Source organism: Crinia signifera, chromosome 2 (assembly GCF_055691185.1).
Source record: "Crinia signifera chromosome 2, ASM5569118v1, whole genome shotgun sequence".
NCBI classification, from domain to species: domain Eukaryota; kingdom Metazoa; phylum Chordata; class Amphibia; order Anura; family Myobatrachidae; genus Crinia; species Crinia signifera.
In genome coordinates, this window is record NC_139218.1 from 383,605,039 (window position 1) to 383,619,212 (window position 14,174).

Consider the following 14,174-nt stretch of genomic DNA (forward strand, 5'->3'; position numbering starts at 1 on the left):
TGCAGGCTGGAGGTGGTATGCAGGCAGGAGGTGGTATGCAGGCAGGGGGTGGTATGCAGGCAGGAGGTGGTATGCAGGCAGGGGGTGGTATGCAGGCAGGGGGTGGTATGCAGGTAGCGGGTGGTATGCAGGCAGGGGGTGGTATGCAGGCAGGGGATGGTATGCAGGTAAGGGGTGGTATGCAGGCAGGGGGTGGTATGCAGGCAGGAGGTGGTATGCAGGCAGGGGGTGGTATGCAGGCAGGAGGTGGTATGCAGGCAGGGGGTGGTATGCAGGCAGGAGGTGGTATGCAGGCTGGAGGTGGTATGCAGGCAGGAGGTGGTATGCAGGCAGGGGGTGGTATGCAGGCAGGAGGTGGTATGCAGGCAGGGGGTGGTATGCAGGCAGGGGGTGGTATGCAGGTAGCGGGTGGTATGCAGGCAGGGGGTGGTATGCAGGCAGGGGATGGTATGCAGGTAAGGGGTGGTATGCAGGCAGGGGGTGGTATGCAGGCAGGGGGTGGTATGCAGGCAGGGGGTGGTATGCAGGCAGGGGGTGGTATGCAGGCAGGAGGTGGTATGCAGGCAGGGGGTGGTATGCAGGTAGGGGGTGGTATGCAGGCTGGAGGTGGTATGCAGGCAGGAGGTGGTATGCAGGCAGGGGGTGGTATGCAGGCAGGAGGTGGTATGCAGGCAGGGGGTGGTATGCAGGCAGGGGGTGGTATGCAGGTAGCGGGTGGTATGCAGGCAGGGGGTGGTATGCAGGCAGGGGATGGTATGCAGGTAAGGGGTGGTATGCAGGCAGGGGGTGGTAACATCCCCACAGAGGGATACTGTCATTGGGTCACCAGCATGTTGGTCAACATACATTTAGGTCCACATGGGTTAGGTTGACAGGGTAATTAGGTCGACAGGGTCACTAGGTCAACATGGGTTCGGTCGACAGTCAAAAGGTTGACATGGGGTTTTTCACATTTTTTTGGAGCTGACAGGCGGTATTTCATGCCCCACCATCCACTAGTATAGTAGGAGAATAAAATAGTGTGCCGAGCCTGTCGTGAGGGGACGCGGTGCTACATTTCAGTGTCCATGTCGACTGTGTCGACATTCTGGACAACAAATGTGAAAAACCCCACATCGACCTTTTGACCCTGTCAACCTAACCCATGTCGACCTTTTGACCCTGTCAACCTAATTACCCTGTCGACCTAGACTCATGTCGGCCTTCCTGCGTATCAACCTAGACTCATGTCGACCTAATGACTGTCGACCAACCAGCATGGTGACCTAATGATCCACACCCCCGGCAGATTAGAGTTAAGGCCCATACACACTGGGCGACTTTGAGATGAAAGCCGCTCAAAACAGCAGGTGTCAGCGGCTTTCAGCTCAAAGCCGCCCAGTGTGTATGCCCCGGCGATGAGCGGTGAGAGCTGCTGCGCCCTCCCGCATCATCGCCAGGAAAGCCGCTCATCTGGTAATACCAGCAGATGAGTGGCTTTGAAAATGGCTTTCCATAGCTCTGCGCTATTCAAAGCCGTCCTCTCCCCGTCGTCGGCGCCAGGCAGGGGGAAAGCCACTCAGTGTGTATGCACTGAGCGGCTTTCCCCCCAGCGATGATACCGATCATAGTTGTCCATACACACTGGGCACAATCAGCCAGTGTGTATGGACCTTAAGGGATATAGCAGGGGGTTAGGTTTAGACTGATCCAAGGTAATGTTACATTTGTAGCATGGAATGCTGTAATTTGTAGTTCTTCATGATGGCACCCTTAGCTAGTCTCTTAAATAAATCTCCTTTTCTAGGATATTATATATGCTCCAAGTATTATTATTATTTTTTTGTCAATGAAGTTTTATTGATTTTATAAGACACAACTTTGTATTATTATTTTTGTGTCAATAAAGTTTTATTGATTTTATAAAACACAACTTTGTATGATTTTTTCTTGTTGTCAATAAAGTTTTATTGATTGTATAAGACACAACTGTGTATTAGTATAATTTCCTTTTATTTATAAGGCACAGGGGTTCCGCAGTGTTGTGCAAGGGGACAATACAGGCGCCTTTCAATGTTCTCCTGACCCCAAATAAAAGCGCTTTAGTTAAATCATCCTCTCACAACGTTTAACTTAACAAGCAAATTTGTTCCCTATAATAAACTCACTGAACAACTCGTATATCTTAAAAAACATATACGTCTGATTCCGGACGGCAGAGTGGTTAGCATTGCAGCTCGCAAGAACAAGGTCCATGGCTTCTGTTCCGTGGAATCTGTGTGGAGTTTGTATGCTCTCTCTGGGGTTCCTACCTGGTGCATGTTAGGTTAATGATCTCATTACACAAAATAACCCTAGTTTGTGTATATTTGGACTGTAAGCTCCACTGGCGCTGGGACGCATGTCATTAAATCATTCTCTGCCAAGTGCTGCGTAACACAATGATGTTCTATAAATTCAGAATAATAAGATTATAACTAGGGAACCCATCCTAAGTACGTTACATGGGAGCAGGGTCGCCTTATAATGTCAATAATTTATCAGTGCAGTATCATTGTTTCAGCATGTGACTTATTACAGTCCAATAAGGCAACTAGGACTTGGGACCCCGAGGACCTCTTAGTCCCTCTTTAGAAGTCTCGGAGACTTTCCAGCCAGATCCAGTCTCGGAATGCCGCGTTCCAGCACCAAGATGGAGAGAACCATTCCTGCAAATAAAACCAGTGTAAGAATTATTTCATTGGTGGGGAGAGATGTGTGGTAAATCCTAGCAACCAATTGGATGTTAACTTTCATTTTCATAATTGCATAAAAAAAAAACTTGCATCCAAATCAAGATTTGGCAAGTCTAAAGCTGGCCATACACCACTGCGATCTCCACTGTATTCTCTTCAAGGCTTAGCACATCGCCCCAGGGCCACTGGGCTGGGTGGACTACTACCCAGGGGGGCCCCACAAGCATAGGGCCCCCAGAGCAAATCGGCTTGACATAATCACACCCGACGTGACCAGTAAGGAGCGGCGAGGGAGGAGCCACTGCCGCAATGGACAAGACAGAAGAGAAGAAATCAGATTAAAGAAGGCAATAGAAAGGTAAGTAACGGGCAGCAAAAGCTTCACAATGGAGGCACAGAGGGGGTTATTTTAATTCACTCTTTCTGACAAAATCCTTCTTAGATGGACAAAACCATGGTAGAGACTAGTTCCCATGCAGTATAGGTTACAGGAAGTGACGTTCAGTGAGGGCGGAAGTTGTTAGATGCCCTCACAACGTTTTTAAATTTATGTGTAATTCATGTAGGTGTCGTTTATTTTGTTTTATTTTTGCAGCATTGTACCCTCGCGGGCTCGCTACGCTCGCACGCTTCGGGCACGGTGGCTCGCTTCGCTCGCCACAGATTTATATTCCCCCTCCAGGTATACGTGGACCCAGGGCATGATGGGAAAATTACCTAAACTGCATGGGATCTAGACACTACCACAAAACAAAACCATGTGCACTGCAGGTGGGGCAGATTTTACTTGTGCAGAGAGAATTAAATTTGGGTGGGGTTTTACTTCAAAGTGAGATCTATATTGCAGTGTAAAAATAAAGCAGCCAGTATTTACCCTGCACAGAAACAAAATAACTCACCCAAATCTAATTCTCTCTGCACATGTTACATCTGCCCCCCTGCAGTGCACATGGTTTTGTCTATCTAAGAAGGATTTCGTCAGAAAGAGTGAACCAGAATAATCCCCAGAGTGACAAAGGGGAACATTTCCGTGTTGAATCTCTTGTTATATGGTCCAAATGTGAATGCGGATTCATCTCTGCTGTACGGAATGTTTTTGTTTGTTTTTTAAACACAGATTTTGGTTCAGATACCGAATTGTTTAGATCATTTACATTTTTATTCCTGTGAGTGATCTTGTAGGAAGGGGCCCCACTGCACTGCTTTGACTCCCCCTCCCCGGTAGAGGAGTTACACAATTTTCTATCGGGGCTTATTCACATGCTAGGACTTCAGTGAGTTTAATTTGCGGACAGATGGTGTGTGGAATGTGTGCGACTCAGTCTTTGGACACTCACCCGGGTCTGGTTTTTACCCATACCCCTGGAAAAGGCAGTAGCATAAGGATACCGTCACGACTGCGTCCTTCACCAAATTAAGGCTAAAAAATCAATTGGCTATGTCCTCTACCTTCCTTCATCAATAATAGTACTTTGGTGGGGCACTCTCCCCTAGGACCCCCATCATTTACTGCATTCATCAGGGTCCCAGTAATTACATATAGTACAAGGCACCTGGTAAGGAGACAGGGGAGCAGCACCATGCGCGGTGGTCCCAGCTACATGTAAGCTCCTGGGGTTCTTCCCCTCCTCTCGTGGATCACCGTCTTCATGTGAAATATATATAGCATTATAGCCGTACCCCATACACAGCGCTCTGGCTACACGACTCACCAATCAGGGGTCCGACACAGTACACGGACAGATACTGGGAGAGGGTGCTTCCTTGGCACATAAACATGGTGGCAAAGGCCAGCGCTGGGTTAAAGACAGCTCCCGTCAAGTGTGCACCTGCAACAACAAATAACAGTGGTGGCTTCACTGAAAGTGTCATGGATCGTTTGCTAATCCTGTACCTAGGATGCCTAGTGGCAAAGCTGTACTTACTGAGGATGCCGGAGGATGAAGGAGCGAAAAGTGTCCTATGTACAGACAGGTCCCCATTTCAGGGATGTTGGTAAAGTGACCAGAATTCAGCCTATCAATCTGCTAGAGTTTAGTGACCTCACCAATGACATCACTGACACGGACTAATAATTATGAGGCATGAGTGTAACGCTTGCTATATTAATAAGTGATCTAGAGTCGATTTACTCAACTTTTTCTAATTGTATCATTGAGGGGTATACAATGCTGCCTGCGAGGGGGTTTGTACGGCCAGGATGGCTTTTCCTCACCGGAAACAAGCCGTCCCCACACCGTGCGAGGACGACGAGGATCCCCTTAAACGGTGAGGTTCACCGCAAATGCAGCGAGTCCGCCACATTTTGTGGTGAGTCCCGCTGTTTTAATGGCCACACTCACCTTTCACCTTTCTACCTCACCTCAGAGAACAAACAAGGTGGAAAACAGCGAGTGAAGGGGAGTGAGTTGAATACACTGACGGCGAGCTATCAACAATTCTTGCCGCCGATGGCTCACATTGAATATCCCCCCCCCCCCACCACACACACACAATGAGATTGAATCTGATTCTCAGCTATTGAGAACAGAGAAGTAAGATTATGTGAGTGTAAAAAGAACTACTGATAGATAACAGATTTCATCATCCATGTAACTAAAACTAAAGGTGGTCATACACTAGAGCGATTTCACCCTATTCTGAGTCAAATCTGTCCGAGAAGATGGGTGAAATCGGGCAAATCGAATGTGCTTTAGATCTGCCCTGATCCGATTCTCATGGTAGTGCATGTGACTTTGCAGAATCGGTCCATCAAACAAACTCTGTGCTCTGCTCACAAGAAAATAAACCTGTTATTAACATTCCTGCACCCGGCTGCCTGGGGTGAAAGATCCATGTTCTGCAGACTTTGAGCTCAATTAACTTGTAGTCTCTGCACTGTGCGAACCAGGACTTAAATCGCTGAATATCTTTGACTTCCAAGTCATTTCATCGGCTTACTTTTCTACTACAGTATTTAGTAAGGAATATTTGCTGAAAATATTATGAATCCCCAGGATACAACTGCGCTGGGGTCCTGAAAGATAAGTGAAGTGAGCATATACAGAATCACTTCACTTCAAAAGCCCATATTTAGATCTGATTGCAGTACAAATTTGTTCTCAAAATGGGCAAAACCATGTGCACTGCAGGTGGGGCAGATGTAACATGTGCAGAGTGAGTTAGATTTGGGTGGTGTGTGTTGAAACTGAAATTTAAATTGCAGTGTAAAAATAATGCAGCCAGTATTTACCCTGCACAGAAACAAAATAACTCCACCAAATCTATCTCTCTCTATACATGTTACATCTGCCCCACCTGCAGTGCACATGGTTTTGCCCATTTTGAGAACAAATTTGTACTGCGATCAGATCTTAATAAGGGCCTAGACGCGGGGACTTGTTTACTGTGTATGGGGCCTAACGCTTTCTTAGTACTCCTGTCCCTGCATGTGTTTTTATTTATTGAATTCAGAAAATCTTTCATTTATAATTGCCGCAATCAAAGTTTATGTTTATAAGAAATTCTAATAATCAGATCTAAAAGCGATAATTAATAAATATTTCCTTAATCTATATTTTGAATTCATTCCAAATGTCCATAAGTGTGGAATCTGCTACTGTATTTACTTTGTAAGCAACACAGGTTCAGTTGCTTTTTGCCAGAGCGTCTCATATTAGTAACAGCGGCTAAATATAACTTGTAACTGTGCTGCTATTAGCCGCCCATGCCCCTGTGCAGGGCTGAATCGGCCCCAATGTGTAACGTCAGCACTTGCAGCCTTGTGTTGTATCAGCATATGTCACACATGCTGTGCAGTTTGTTCTAGGGCAGGAGTGGACAAACCTGTCCTCAAGATCTGCCAATAGTTCATGTGGTCTCAGGTAACCTGTGGATCTATAGTAGGAATGAATGCAGCAGGTTTGAAAATGTGACAGTTAGTAAGGACTACACCTGTGTTCCAGCTAGGGAGTCTGGGAAATGTGACAGTTAGTAATGACTACTTATTTGTATGAATGCACAAATCTAAGTACCACTAACTAGCATAGGCAAATCTAAGGGGTGGTCCAGGGGTGCACCGGACCACCCATTAGACATACCGCCTATCTTATTGCCAGACGCTGGAGTCGTGGAGGACAGGTCGGGTCCTCGTCTGTGAAATCGGTGACAGCCGGGCAGAGAACTGTGCGGTGCCCGTCTGTCAGACTCAGAGCAAGACAGATCCTCGCCTCGGCAATTTTGAAATTTTGTGCTGCCTCGCGAGCCAATCAAAGCTTGCGGCCCTGCAGTCAATCAGGAGCCACCTCTGCCAGTGGCGTAACTATTATTTGCGCGCCTCCCCGCCTGAAATTTTGCCCCCCCCTAAAATAAAGCCCACCTCCCACCCGGCGCTACTTACCGCTGGGACCCGAAGGTCTACTTGTCTCTTATCTGTGGTCCCGGCTCTCCTCCTGGTATGCTTAATGAAAATGACCAACAAAAAATGACAGCCCCCTAACAGCAGGGGGCTGTAATTTTTTGAGGAGGCAGACGCCTCATCTAGCATCCTCAAAAAAAGTGTCTGCTGTAAGGGGGCGGCCATTTTTTGAGGGTCATTTTCATTAACAAGCCTGCCAAGAGGAGAGCCGCCCAGGGCCGCAGACAAGAGATAAGTATATCTGCGGGTCCCGGCGGCAGCAACGGCGAACAGAGGAGCCCCAGCAGCAGTGTAGCGCATAATAGCCCCGCAGACCTCCAGAGCCCACACTTAATCAGCACCTCCCCACGACCGTGGGGTCTGCAGGGCTATTGTTACGCCACTGATTGGCTGCCGGACCTCTGCCGCTCCTGATTGGCTGCCGGACCACGAGGTCCTATTGGCTAATGAGCCAGTGGGAGATTTTATTATAGATGCAGACTTGCACTCTGTCTAGAGCCAGACAGCACACAGCTCTCTTCCCGGCTGTCACCGAGCAGCAGCATTTCAGTCCCCCTTGGCAACGAGCATTTCAGTCCCCCTTGGCAAGGAGCATTTCAGTCCCCCTTGGCAACGAACATGTAATCCCCCTTGGCAATGAGCATGAAACCCCCCTGGCATGAAACATGAAGCCCCTGGCATCAAGCATGTAACCCCTGGCATTGAACATGTAGGTAATATGTAATGGGCACCACGATGTGTGGTATCATGTGTAAGGGGCATCACAGTGTGTGGCCCAATGTGTAATGGGCATTACCTTGTGTGGCCTTATGTGTAATTTGCATTAAGGCGTGTGGTCTTATGTGTAATGGGCATTACAGTGCGTGACATAACATGTAATAGGCATTACAGCTTGTGGAATAATGTGTAACATTCATTACAGCTTGTGGAATAATGTGTAATGGGCATTACGGCATTTTCTATAATGTGTAATGGGCATTAAGGTGTGTGGTTTAATGTGTGAGGCCACGCCTCCTTTTCACTGCAGTCCCTGTTTATTAGTTAAATCTGGGACTACCATTATCATATTTCTAGCTTCACCAGTGCTATAAGGTGCAGGTAGTTCTCAGTAACTGTATTATTATAATACTATTACTACTACTACTACTACTACTAGTATTAATCATTATCATTATATGTAACATCCTCCCACTCCTGTGCCCCTCCTCACCTGCATAGACGATGCCAGTGATGGTCATTGCCACCACCTGGGGCTGATATTGGGGTTTCACATGATGTAGGAAATGCAGCATAATATAAAGGCACAGAGCGCAGGACATCTCCACCAGGGCCCCTGGCACAAGGGCCACATGCATGGGGTTACTGCATTCCCCACCCACCTCATGCAGAGGAGACAGGCCCAGCAGCCAGAGCCGGGGAATCAGCACCAAGGACAGGGCAGAGCCCGCAAACTGCGCCCCAACACACATGGCAGTCTTCCCCCCGGGGGCCTGGCCACACAGCCACTGTTGGGCACTACCACACGGGTTACAGGTGGCCCCCTGGGAGGTCATGCAGTGCAGCACCACCTGCAGGTAGGTGAGGGTAAGGGCCAGCCAGCTCTCCAGGCCCCCCAGAGTGCAGAGCAGGATCATCTCCCTGGTGCAGCAGCTCATCTGCAATGTGCCCACCACTTCCAGGGCCAGCTCCTGCCACTGCCCGGTGGGTAGGGACCGCCGGGACAGCCACCGCAGCAGCTCACACAGCAGCAGGGTGCAGCCAACAAGGGACACCGAGCCTAGAACCAGAAGCATGATGTCCCTCTCCTGCAGGGGCACAGTCACCAGTTCTCTCCTGCTGGGGCACAGTCACCAGTCCTCTCCTACTGGGGCACAGTCACCAGTCCTCCCCTGCTGGGGCACAGTCACCAGTCCTCTCCTGCTGGGGCACAGTCACCAGTCCCTACTTTTGTGTTGGCTGCAGGGTTCAGTCTCCACTACTGCTGGATACAGGGACACAGTTCTTTCTCCTGTTCTGGGTACAGGGGCACAGTCACTGCCACCTTTGCCCCCTGGTGCCAGTATGGCTGCAGTTCCAGCATCGGGTCATTCTGTGTCCCCCGCCGGCTGGGACAGGAGCTGTTGCCCCTTGTACTCCTGCAGCAGCCGGGTTCTTATCACTGCACACCGCTCTGTGCTGAGTGCTGACAAGGCAAGGGGGCGTGACAGTGACATCACAGGGAGGTGGCAGATGGGCGGGACCTGGCTTCCCCCCTCATGCTTCATACATGCTGTTGCTGTGAGACAGAAGAACAACTGGGGGTTATTCAGACCTGATCTCTGGGCTGCTAATTTGCAGAGCCCTGCGATGAGGTATACGCCACACTGTCAGGTTTCTGCCCTGTGCAAGACTGCAAATTGCTGTGCAATAGATATATATTTTTAACACAATAATGATGTGCTCTCCACTGGTCGTTAACCATCCCCGCACTGTTGTCTGTATATGTATTCAAATTTTGACTTCAGGGAGTATTCAATGCTGCATAGCTCCCAACTTTCATTGGATGCGTACAATAGGCCTTATTCAGATCTGACGCAGTACAAATTTGTTCTCAAAAATGGGAAAAAACCATATGAACTGCAGGTGGGGCAGATCGAGTTAAATTTCGGTGGGGTGTGTTGAAACTGAAATCTAAATTGCAGTGTAAAAATAAAGCAGCCAGTATTTACCCTGCAAAGAAACAAAATAACTCACACAAATCTAATGGGCCCTACACACATAGTGATGTGTGCAGGGCTACCTAGCTATGCTAGGTCGGGCTGTGCTGCGCCGCTATCGCATAGCACACAGAGCTGACAGCCCACACACAGAGCGAGCTGTCAGCTCTGTGTGCTAAGCGAGCAGACAGCGCCAGTGTTCTCCGGTGGGAGAACCCTGTCGATGCCGAGATTGATGGACACTGTCCATCAATCTCGGCCAGCGATAAAGACGCGCAGGGACGCACACTGCTGCCGATATAGCCCCCACACATACACCGATGTGAGGGCATTTGCTAAGCGACTTTGCCAAACTAAGCAAAATCGCTTAGAAAATGCCTTAATATCGGCATGTGTGTAGGCCGTATAACTCTTTCTGCACATGGTTTTTCCCATTTTGAGAACAAATTTGTACTGCGATCAGATCTGAATATGTCTATTCCCCACTGAAAAGCTGGTCGCAGCAGGCACTCCCCATCACACACCCCCTGCCTCAGCCACCGCACTCTATGCCCCCTGCTCCCCATCACACACCCCCTGCCTCAGCCACCCCACTCTAGGCCCCCTGCTCCCCATCACACACCCCCTGCCTCAGCCACCCCACTCTATGCCCCCCTGCTCCCCTCAAATACCCGCTGACTCTGCCACCGCACTCTATGCCCCCTGCCTCAGCCACCCCACTCTATGCCCCCTGCTCCCCATCACACACCCCCTGCCTCAGCCACCCCACTCTATGCCCCTGCTACCCATCACACCCCCCCTGCCTCAGCCACCCCACTCTATGCCCCCTGCTCCCCATCACACACCCCCTGCCTCAGCCACCCCTCTGATAAACTCATTGTGCTCAGCTCCCATACAGGATAGGGCGATGGTGACAGGATGTAGCGCTGACACTGCAGAAATTACTTAGTATACTCATGCTGGCCGCTACGGCTGATGTAGGTGTGCAGTGTATCCTTACATAGCATAAAGCAAAGTCCCTGTCTGTCTGAACACGCGAATCTTGAAAACCGCTGGACGGATTCTTCTGCAGTTTGCACTATGATTTAGTGCAGTTATCCCGGAAGGTTTATGTATAGTCACCATCGCCCTATCCCGTATGGAGGCCGAGCACAATGAGTTTACCATAATCACCCAATCAGCATGCACTATGCAAATGGAGTGACTGGAAACATCACAGCTGGGCTGCATACCAATTTATACAGCAAACACAGGGCCACAGAGATGCCCAGAGGAGCGAATCCTCTCCCCATCTCCAGCTGCACCGGGGCCAAGTGGCTGCAACAATGACAGCAATCATGTGCACCGCACTGAGGGCCACATGCCCCATCAGCACACCCGCACACAGATCCTGTCACACACCCAGGAGGCAGTACCTCACACCACACGTACTGCTGTCTGGCAAACAGTATCCCCGGCAGAGGTGGAACTACCATTGGTGCAGCAGGTGCATTGCATCGGGGACCCTGAGGACTAAGGGGCCCACTACTGCTTAGACCAGCAGCTTGTACCTCTGTCACCCACTGTTGTGGGGCCCAAATTGTACTTTTGCACCTGGGCCCACCACTCACAAGTTCCGCCACTGATCCCCGGATAGGTAAGGAGTATAGCGTTGCTCTCAGTGCAAGCAGGAAGCTGCCCGCCATGTATCAAGCACCAGCCGAAGAGGGAGCGGCCAGGTAGCAGTGGAAGCGTGTATTTATGGATGACTATGTGTGCAAGCAACTGGGGTAATATGGAAGGGCAGAGGGGGCAGGTATATACAGGTATGTAGCAGCAGTCACTCAGAGGCAAACAGGATGGCGGCAGCTCAAAGGGGTCTCGCAGCCTAGCCATCAGCTGCTTTTGTCCCTCCGTCCTTCTGTATTGCCCCTGTTAGTAGTGCACACAGCCACCTGCAAATACACACTGCCGGGCTCCATCCAAGACCTCTCTAGGAGTTGGCGCTGGTGAGTGATGCGGGTGGGCAGCTTTCCGTGTGCACTGCGAGCAGCTCAAGACCCCTAATTAGGGATACGGTCTGCCAGTGACCGGGGGATGCTGCCTGCTCCTGGAGGATCTGTATGCGTGCGTGCTGCTTTGTGCATGGGGCATCTGGCTCTCTGTGCAGTGCCCATATTTGCTGTCATTGTTGCAGCCACCAAGCAGTTGCCCCATGTGCAGTGGGTGATGGGGAGAGTTTCCCTACTCTGGACATCTCTACGTCCCTATGTTTGCTGGCATGCCCTCTGATAGTATCCGCCCCCCTCCCTAATTACCCAAGCCCGGTCCTGATGGAGGGGTCCGGCGGGGACCCTGTTCTGCCCCTCCCCCTACCGGGCCACTGAGACCGAGATGACCCTGACAGAGAGGCTCCCTGGCTCCCCCTGCTCCAAAACTTTTTTTTTTGTTGAACGCAATACTTCACTAAGGGGGTATGGCCACACCTCCCACAATTAGGCCACTCCCTTAAAATGTTCCCAAGGCCCAGCCAGCCTCTCCGTAGCACTGCTTGCTGTGTAAATGGGTATGCAGCCCAGCTGTGATGCTTCCAGTCACTTCATTTGCATAGTGCATGCTGATTGGTTGATTATGATAAACTCATTGTGCTCAAACCGCCATACGGGATAGGGCGATGGTGAATATACGCACAAAAATTTGTCCAGCGGTTTTCAAGATGTTCAGACGGATGCGCTTCAGGGACTTTGCTTTATACCATGTAAGGATAGAGGTGCCATATACCTCCCACCTCAAGAGAAAGTGGCAACTGAGAAAATGCCAAATGTAAGTGAAGACTGCAAGCTCCGAGAAAGGTTACTCGTGTTACCATATCTTGAAATACTCTGCGGTGCAAACGTATGTGGTGCCTGTTACTGTGACCCGTAACTTGAGTTTTGCTTACGCCTTCCTCCTTGTTTCTGAGTGCGGTGTCCCAGATCCTGCCTGGTGCCGTCTATCACTAACTGTAATAAAATAGTCACAAAACCATACAAACTATCATTAGGTTCCAAACCCCGTGCCTTTATCACAGATGTGCAGTGGCGTCATTTACCCCTTCCACACCTGGTGCAGTGGGGACTAAAAAGGGAGCGTGGCTTCATGGGAGGGGGCGCGGATAAGAATCCCTTTCCCAGTTTGCAACACTGATTGCAGATGTGTCCTGCTATGGCTTTGCAGTGCTTGCTCCTGTGATGCACTATGCAGCATCAGGCTGCTATCTATTTGCAGCTGCGGCTTTACCATAGAAGTGAATCTCAGGCGCCGCCAGTCACGTTGTCGTCCGCACTCAACACGAGTTGTAATGTTGCATAAATTCGAAAAATGACAACTCCTGACAGCAGGCTACAGGTGGCCATCCAGCACAGGCCAATACCGCCCCCTCAAGCCGGGTGGATCGCTATTGTGCGAGTGTTACGCTACAGACATTGCCAGGTACACACATTGGGCCTTATTCGAGTTCACTCTTTCTGACAAAATCCTTCTTAGATGGACAAAACCATGTGCACTGCAGGGGGGGCAGATGTAACATGTGCAGATAGAAATAGATTTGGTGATTTTTTTGGTGATTCTTTGCAGGGTAAATACTGGCTGCTTTATTTTAACACTGCAATATAGATCTCACTTTGAAGTAAAACCCCACCCAAATCTAATTAGATCTGCACAAGTTACATCTGCCCCCCTGCAGTGCACATGGTTTTGTCCATCTAAGAAGGATTTTGTCTGAAAGAGTGAACTCGAATAAGGCCCATTGTGTAGTATGTACCCAACTTCACCTCGTCTTTCTGATGAGTCACCATGACTATCTAGTTCAATCAGCTCTAGAGTCCACACACTGTCTGAGCACAGCAGCACCACCTGTGGTAGACTAGAGGTACTGACTCATGAGTATTGCATAAGGCAGCTGAAAAGTAGTGCCGTGGCCGTAGCACCTACAAAGTAAACCCAATGGAATATTTACACTGCAGCCCTGTTCAGGACCCAGTACCAGCAGCAAGACATCTGGACAGTGATTTTACCACAAAAAAAAGGTGAACACACACATTCTCTGTCACACAAGCTTTGGCTAGGCCAGGCATGTCCAAACGATGGCCTGCCAGCTGTTGTGAAACTACACATCCCAGCATGCCTTGCCATAGTTTAAGCATTCCCTAATAGCAAAACTGTGGCAAGGCATGATGGGACTTGTAGTTTCACAACAGGTGGCAGTCCATAGTTTTGACCTGCATGGGCTAGGCGGTATCCGGTCCCTGGGTCGGCAGTCACTCGGTCAACAGTGACTAGGTTGACACATGAAAATGGTCAACATACCATAGGACAGCTTTGACAGAAGGTTGACACAAGCTTAAAGTT

The 14,174-nt window shown here is 49.6% G+C and overlaps 1 protein-coding gene across 1 annotated transcript; it reads right to left on the reverse strand.

Annotated features, from left to right (window-relative positions):
• Positions 1-1,885: 1,885 nt before the first annotated feature.
• On the reverse strand, positions 1,886-9,293 carry AQP11 (aquaporin 11). The gene is made up of 3 exons (XM_083170202.1): positions 8,321-9,293; positions 4,427-4,543; positions 1,886-2,687 (listed from the first exon to the last, which is right to left on the reverse strand). The coding sequence occupies exons 1-3, from the start codon at positions 8,901-8,903 to the stop codon at positions 2,599-2,601; spliced, it is 789 nt and encodes a 262-aa protein (XP_083026328.1). The 5' UTR covers positions 8,904-9,293; the 3' UTR covers positions 1,886-2,598.
• Positions 9,294-14,174: the final 4,881 nt, after the last annotated feature.